An 8152-nucleotide genomic window follows, 5' to 3' on the forward strand; every position below is an offset into this window, starting at 1 on the left:
AGATGTCCCTGCTTCCGAAATGTCTGCAGGCATCGCAGACGGTTCTCCTGGACTTCCCTCACCCGGCTTCACAGCAGCTTAAGAGAAAGACACAATTGCTTGGGCGTGTAGAAACCCTGAACAGGGCAGAAAACACTGTCACTTCTTTCTTTTTTTATTTCTAGGTGGGGTCTTAGCCATTACAATAACCTTGCATTTAGCACTAAAACGCGAGCGCTGTGGGGAAACCCTGGAAAGGATCTTCCCGGAGTCTCTCTGGAGCCTGCCCCGCCGCCCTCCGCCCGTCACCGGATAGCGCACCGGTGCGTCACGGGAGTCGGCCGCAGAGGGATTGTGGGAAATGTAGTCCGGAGACTCCGCCCTCCTCTCCATTCCTGTAATGGCTGCTTCCCGGAAGGTAATGTACTTGCTCAGCTCCAGGGGATAAGTGGATTGCCCCAGTGTGCATTTGCAAAACGGAACAGTTTGTTCTTGCCGGGTCAAAGGAGGGACTCTTTTTCAAATCTTTACATCAAGTCCTGGAATGAACTTGCTTCTTGGTTCGGTTTATTTTAGCTTTTTCTGTGAGAGAACTAACCAACTTTAAATCTAGTTACCCCTTTTTGGATAAAATTTTTTCTCTACTCATTAACTGTTTCTCTCCCTTCCATACACCCTCCCTGTTCTGCACTGACTCTATTTCCCTCTTCAAAATAATTATAAAAATAATAATTATTTTTTAAATCCCTCTCCCCACTCTAATAGGTGGTGTCACGTGTACTCTTTTAGTCTCAGCATCCGGAGCTCCAAAACGGGAATATTTCAAGTCAGATAGATTTTTATCAATACCGTTTCTTTGGTAAGTCTTAATTCCTCACAACCTCACAGAGTTACATGTGTGATTTAGCCAAAATTGCCTGCATTTCCTAGATTAAAGAGACCTTAAGAAAATGTAATATTTACTCACTAGGGTATTTTAAATTTCCCGGCGTCTTGTGCATTTCTTTTGTTCTTAACTGTCTGCAGCTGTTCAGTTTTTGCTTGGTTTGTGAACATAATGATGGCATTACTGGGAATTTCTGGGGCTGAAGTGGTGTCATGAGATGAACCTCAGATTTCTGTTTACTTCCCTGTTTTTTTTCCTTGTAAAATGAGATAGATCAAAATAATTCATAAACTTTCTAATTTAAGGGATTGGGTGGATTGTTCCTTGTGTGTTTGTATTGTCACTTAGAAAGGTAGAAATTTTTAATAGTTGCTTTTTGTTTCCATGTTTAATTTCTAGGAACCTTCAGTCTTCAAGATCCCAACATCATGACTTCAGTTTCAACACAAATGCTTTTAGTCCTCATTTCATTGCTTTTGGTTCTGCCAGTTGTTGAAGCAGTAGAAGCTGGAGATGCAATCGCTCTCTTGTTAGGTGTGGTTCTCAGCATTACAGGCATTTGTGCTTGCCTTGGTGTGTATGCAAGAAAGCGGAATGGACAGATGTAACTTTCAAGGGCCTCCTGAATCAAACTTTGCCCTGAAAACTTTTGTGTTATTGAGGTTAAGGCTGGGTTTTAGTCTGTAAATTTCCCAATGAACAGTAATGGTCTCATATTTTTAGTTGTTTCCCATGAAATAGAAACAAATAGATGTTTGTTAAATGGGAAAAAAAAATGTTTATAACAAATAATGTACTGAAAACTGCAGCCTATAAATTGTATTTGCTGCTTAGAGAAAGAGTCAAAGATGTGGGATGGTGTAAATTTACAGAAGTAGTAGTTGATAGTTTCAGGATTCTCAAAGCATATGAGATAAGGAGGAATCTTTTGCCCAGAATCTAGCAAATCTCCACTGTTGAGTTATCATCACTGCCTCCTGAATCCTTAAGGAGTCTTTTTCTCCATGTTTTTATTGTATGTTTGTTTTATCTCCCAAGTTAATATTGTACTTAGATATCAAATAGCCAAAATTGAAACATTTATCCTTAGGGGAAAAAATAGTTTGGAAAAAATGTATTCAATGTTTCTAATATTGAAATGGAGAAAAAATTTAATATAAAAAAACCTTTATATTGATATTGGAAGAGATTCAATGCAAGCAAAACAATCTTTGTATTAATTGAGTAACATCCCCATGGTGATAATTATTATATTAAATATAAATTCATTATGTTGTAAGTTAATGTGTGGTGTCCATTTCTGTTTATTTGGGGTCTTTGAAATTTGTGTACTTTTTTATAACCAAATGGAGGACGGTTTCCTTATCTTGACTGAACACTGGCTTGAAGAGACATAGTAAGAAATGGGCAGCATTAGGAAGAAGAGACTCGTGGTAGAATATTCACAGATACAGAAGGGAAATGTAATGGCCCATACTGATCTGCACACCAGTTAAATGAATCATCCTTTTGTGGCCTAGCTACTTAAAGGATCCTCAAACCAGTATTACTGGGTTTGTTTCTTCTCTACAAAATGCAGGTTCTTGGGCCTCACCCAGAAAATTGGATCAAAATCTCTGTTTGTTTCAAGAGCCTAAGATAATATATATGCCATTATAAGTCCAAGACTTCTCTAACTTGGTAGAATCCAAGAATCATTCCAGACACTTGACAAAACTTAGATTCCAAGGTCCCAATGTTTTGCTTACATTGGATAGGAGTGGATAGGCCCTGGAACTCCATGTCGAACAAAAGTCCTCATTGATTCATTAGGAAGATGCAACCAACATAAAATAGTAAGTCCAACTAATGTATGGTTTCACTATTTGTAGGTAACCAAGTCTTTCCCTAAAATGCTTTGTCAAATCTCTGGTTCTCCAAAAAATGACAGCAGACATCATTAAATGGACAACAGCAGCTAAAATCCTGTTGAGAGGACATTTCTTCAAATATAAGTGGACCTGACTTGCATGGTAGACATTAAGACTATACAGAGTATGGAAAGCCCATGTTGTAAAGACATAGACTGGATTTGTGTTTGTCATGATTCTTTTTTTTTTTTAATCAGAAGACTAACATTTATTCAGATGAATTGGTAGTTATATAATTAACAACTTGATTGTGCATGCTTTTTCCTTTTTAAAGGAAGAAAACAGGAATGATACAGGTTGTAGGGCCATTGTCCTCCCTTCCAAACCAGCCCAGTGATAGCAGCTTAGGCTGCTGCTTCTTCCCTGCACTTCGAACTTTTTCAGTGGAATGAAAGAAATCAGAGCTTAAGTGCATTTTAAATCACAGTGCAGTATTCATTCACCTCCAGGTACAATTTTATAATGTTCAAAATAAGACTATAGGCAAACATTTTTTACTGAATGTATATATCTAGAAGTGCCTAGGATGATTAGAAAACTCACTTTCCTATTTTCTACTTAAAAGCAGAGAATTCTCCTGAGGTACCATGCAGGAATTTCTAATGGACATGATGGGTTGCATGTCTTCTAAAAATAACCTATGTTAGACTATGTGATTTTGCCTAAAACGAACCCTTATGATGGCTCTTACTCTTTATAGGCCACCAACTCCTTGGAGAATGCAGTGAAAGGTATAGTCCTTTACCCTAGAAAAATGCCCATGCATACTAGAATTTTTAGATTAATTTCAGGGAGTTCACAGAAGTTCATTTGGGAATCCCAAATTTCAAATTTCTGTTTCTTGTGTTTTTTTATTATTAAGATTCTTTCCAGTTCTAGAGTTTTTAAATTTACTTTGAGGGATAATAGCCTGCTGTGGAGCCATTGTAGCATTAGGGAATTGATAAATGTCCCCAAGGTACCAGCACAATTCGTTGATGCCTAGTTGTCAAGTAAATGCTGTGTGTGTTAGTTCAGTTGAATTCAACTTCAAGGACAGAAGACTAAGAATTGAAATCAACCAAGTGAATAAGGTCCTTGCTAATATTTGTATTTCTGTTTTCTGTCATTTTTATGGTAACCAATCTATTTCCCTAATGCCAAAAATTTCTCTCTGCTTTTAAGACTCTTTGTACTTAGTTTTCAGAAGTTGATCATTATGTATCTTGGTATGTGCGTCTTTGGGTTTATCCTGGTTGTTTCACTCAGTTTCTTGAATCTATAGGTTTTGGTCTTTTCCCAAGTTTAGGAGATTTTCCTTGTTTCTTCAAATACTTTCTCAGCCTTTCTTTCTCCTTTCCTTCTAGGACTTCAGTGACCCAATGGTAGAACTTTATCAATCCATGCATTCCTAAGATTATTTTTATTTTTTCAGCCTTTTTGATTTGTTGTCAAATTGGGTAATTTCTAGTCTTCTATCCTTAAGTTCACTGATCCTGCTGTTATGTTTTTAGTTCAAAATTTATCATTCGATTTTTCTTAATATCTTCAATTTCTTTGCTGAGACTCTGTATACTTTCATTTGCATCAAGTGTGTTTGATTGTTCATTGAAGCACCTTTCTGATGACTACTTCAAAATCCTGGTCAGATAATTCTAATATCTGCATCATTTCAGTGTTAAGCACTTAATGTAGTTAACTGTTAGTTTTCCTAAACAACATAAAAAAGCTTAGCAGTAATGCTCAAATCATTTAAGGAGTCGCAGCAATTTGGTTTTGCCTGTCCAAGAAGAGCAGATCTGGTCCATATACATTTCCCAGTCAAAAAGATATAAGCAACATAAAACTTATTTTTTCCTATGGTAGGTAGTGGAAAAGAAGCTCCTGTTTTGATTACTTAATTCCAGACATTATTTTCACACTCAAGTGAAAACAGCAACAAATCAATAAACGTTTGCTGAATAGCATATTTATTTTTTTTCTAAATCTTAGCAACTTCAATTTTCTAAATTGTTTTGTGTGTGTGTGTGTTTTGATTAGATAAGATGCACCTAACATCTAAATGTAAAAAGTCAAAGGCCATTAAGGCATGGTGATTCACACCTGTAACCCCAGCAGCTTGGGAGGCTGAAGCAGGAGGATCACAAGTTCAACTTCAGCAATTTAGTGAGGGTCTGAGCAACTTAGCAAGACCCAGTCTCAAAATAAAAAATAAAAAGGGCTGGGGATGTGCTCAGTGGTTAAGTGCCCCTGGGTTCAATCTCTGGTGCCAAAATAAAAAAATTAAAAAAAAAAAAAAAAAAAGCCAAAGACCAGAAAAATATGTGATTACTGCAAAAACATAAAAATGACTTTTTCATTGATTTATAGTATCAGAAATACAATACTCCTTTTATTTCTGCTGAATCTATTATATATGTTGAATTATTAAAAATTTGAAAATATTAGCTACTTACTTCATACCTAAATGAAATTATAAAATTTTATATACAAGAGGGTTCATTATAAAGGGCTAATCATGAAGCACTTTGTTAAACATTGGGATTATAAATACCATATTTCTCAATATTAAGGTAATTATGATCTGAATAAATGTGCATAAATCACAACAAAAGAATTTAGAAGCAAGTGAGATCACTAAGAAACTATTCCACATTTTATTTCATGTTGTTTATCATAACAACCCTTTTATTTTGCCACAAAAATTACCAGGACATTTTGATACTGACATAAAACAATTTTTTAGCCAGTACTAAAAAAAAAAAAAAAAAAAAAAAAAAAAAAAAAAATGTGAGCTATCAAGCAATAATTGTGCCAGTAATTCAACTTTCACAATTTTTTCATCACTGAAGTTATGTCAGTGGTCTCTAAAAGGCTTCCTAGTGGCTGACTTCTGTAACTCCTTAAAAAGATTTTCCTAATTTCAAAAATAATAAGGTCTAATTTGTTTAAAATTGCAATTATCCATTTTCAAATAGAAGCAATGAAGAGTTGATATCCTCTTTGAACTTCTCACTAAGAAAAAGTCTAGTCACTTGGAACATTTTTTAATTTCAGTGAAGTGGGGGCAGTTCATTTTCTCTACTGAATGAATATGATTAGGGATTGTCTCAAGAAGGAAGAATAAAAACAAAACATAGCATTGCCACTCCCACTTGCAGCAAACAGCCAATATGCCAACTGATGTCAGCCTGGCAATATCCAGGAATGAGCAATCTTTGTGGTTCATGTTTTTTTATTACAGCATTTGCAGGTGAGTCTCAGCTAACAGACACTATCTTCTCAGTGACCAATACAGTTGACAGATGTGTGGCATTTTTCCCTCACACTCTGTACACAGTTCCCCTCCAAATCCTATGGAATGCTTCTCCAAATTATCCCCAAGATTGACCCATTGCCCTCCATGACCATGTTTCCTACCAAGTTCAAACCATGGTGATAGGATGTGGATAGATTCACAGCAGCCCCCAACTATTCTGGCCTCCCATCTTACAGGTCTACAATATTCTCTAAACACAACCATGTTGAGTTTTTTTTTTTTTTTTTTTCTTTTTCAAGAAATAGTGTATCACCCTGCTGCCCAAGCTGACCTTGACTTGGTCCCAATCAATCCTCCTGCCTCAGCCTCCTGAATAACTAGGATTACAATCAGTTCTCCACCATCCCAGTCATGGTAAACTTTTTCAGATCCAATCGATCCAATCCGATCCAATAAAAATCCATTATTGGATATCCTGTTATTGCAAATTCCTTAACAAGTCAAGAATAAAGCACTATTTGATTTGCCCTTATTTTCTCCCCTTATTTCTCCAGTCTCATCTACATTCACAACCTCTAATCTACCTTCTGTTAATCTTTTTCACTTCCTAGGAAGCACTATAGAAGAGGTACCCTGTGTTCTTTCTCCCCTCTTCCTCTCCCTTCCCTCTCTCTCCTCCATAACTCTCCCCACTTCCTCTCCTCCTCTGGGTTGCTTACTCTGACCTTGGTTAGTTGTCCCCCAATCCCACTTGAGCCTTAGTCCCAACTCTTCAGTTTAAACATCCTTTCTACAATTTTCCCCAACCTTGCAGCCTGGGTTGCATATATCACTGTATGTGCACATAGCATTGTTTACTACTTCTATCAGGCACATATCACACTGTATTGGAATCTGTGTTAACTTATCTCAAATGCTCTCACTCCCTATCTCAGGATTCTAAGTTCTATGAGAGCTGGAACGGAACCTCTAATTCACAATATTCCCAGCTTCCTGGGAATATGCCTGACATATGTTCTATCTCTATGAATATGTGATACAAAGTTAATGTAGTACATGAGACACAGTGCATCATGATAACCTCTCATTAAGCCTGGCTGTACCCTCACTCTTTAGTATAGTGCTATCAGGGTTTCAGGTCTTACATAGGACAGATATGAGATTCATTGTGAGATTTTATCATTTTCTTGAATATTTAAATTATACTTAGAGAACTTTAATAAGTATTAGGATATAGTCAGTTGATTTGAATGACTATACACACTGTTTATTAAAGTTTGCATTGCATTATTGTATTATTTAATGCTCTGTGTAGTGTTTCATTGAGAAGTGATCCACCATTTTGAATGATGACCCAGAGATGACCTTCTCCTTTGCCCTTTTCCCATTCTTTTACTCACTCTATATCTAGCATCACAACAGGCTGCCAGAGATACCAGAATCAAGTGCCTTGCCAGGCCTTCAGGCTCAGCTTTTATATACTTAACCAATTTCTTCTCCTCCATGAAGCCATCCCCAAAAATGTTAGTAATATCCATCTTCCAGGCTCTGTAGTGCTTTGTTTTTTACCTGTAGCTCTGCTCTTAGGTCTCAGTTTGTTTGCCAATATTATTCAATATTATGTGCTATGAGAGAAATGTTTCTTTATTGTATTATTTAAATGTATTATACTTCATTCGATCTTGTTTTTATGGTTTCTTAGCTATGTAGTATCCATTTGTCACCAGTTCTACTACTCCCCTTCCTTCCCTTCTAGGCCTGTACCTATCACCTATATCTTAAATATCTTAAAAATTAAGTAGTCTGGTCTGTAGAAGTTTCAATTCATGTTTGTTTATTTGTGTATTAATTCTTTTTTTGTACTAGGGATTCAACCCAGGGCACTTAAGCACTGAGCCACATTCCCCAGCCCATTTTTATAATTTATTTGGAGGCAGGTCTCACTGAGTTACTTAAGGTCTTGCTAAGTTGCTGAAGCTGGCTTTGAACTTGGGATCTTCCTGCCTCAGCCTCCCTAGCCTCAGGTATTATAGCTGTGTGCCATCATGCCCAGCTCATGTATGAAATTTAACTACTAAAAAATCCTAAAGAACAAATTGATATAGTAGCAGCAAATAAATAAATCTAAATGTTGACAGA

General features: G+C 36.5%; 1 protein-coding gene across 1 annotated transcript; it reads left to right on the forward strand.

Annotated features, from left to right (window-relative positions):
- The first annotated feature begins 349 nt into the window (after window positions 1–349).
- On the forward strand, window positions 350–2149 carry LOC306667354 (small integral membrane protein 30). The gene is made up of 3 exons (XM_079149858.1): window positions 350–397; window positions 745–838; window positions 1265–2149. The coding sequence occupies exon 3, from the start codon at window positions 1294–1296 to the stop codon at window positions 1471–1473; it is 180 nt and encodes a 59-aa protein (XP_079005984.1). The 5' UTR covers window positions 350–397; window positions 745–838; window positions 1265–1293; the 3' UTR covers window positions 1474–2149.
- The last annotated feature ends 6003 nt before the right edge of the window (window positions 2150–8152 follow it).

This window comes from Sciurus vulgaris (genome assembly GCF_902686455.1).
Source record: "Sciurus vulgaris genome assembly, chromosome: 8".
Taxonomy (NCBI): Eukaryota; Metazoa; Chordata; class Mammalia; order Rodentia; family Sciuridae; genus Sciurus; species Sciurus vulgaris.

Bases quoted from the DNA above. Each gene is read 5' to 3' on its own strand.
- LOC306667354 (XM_079149858.1), top strand. From the start codon at position 1,294: ATGACTTCAGTTTCAACACAAATGCTTTTAGTCCTCATTTCATTGCTT.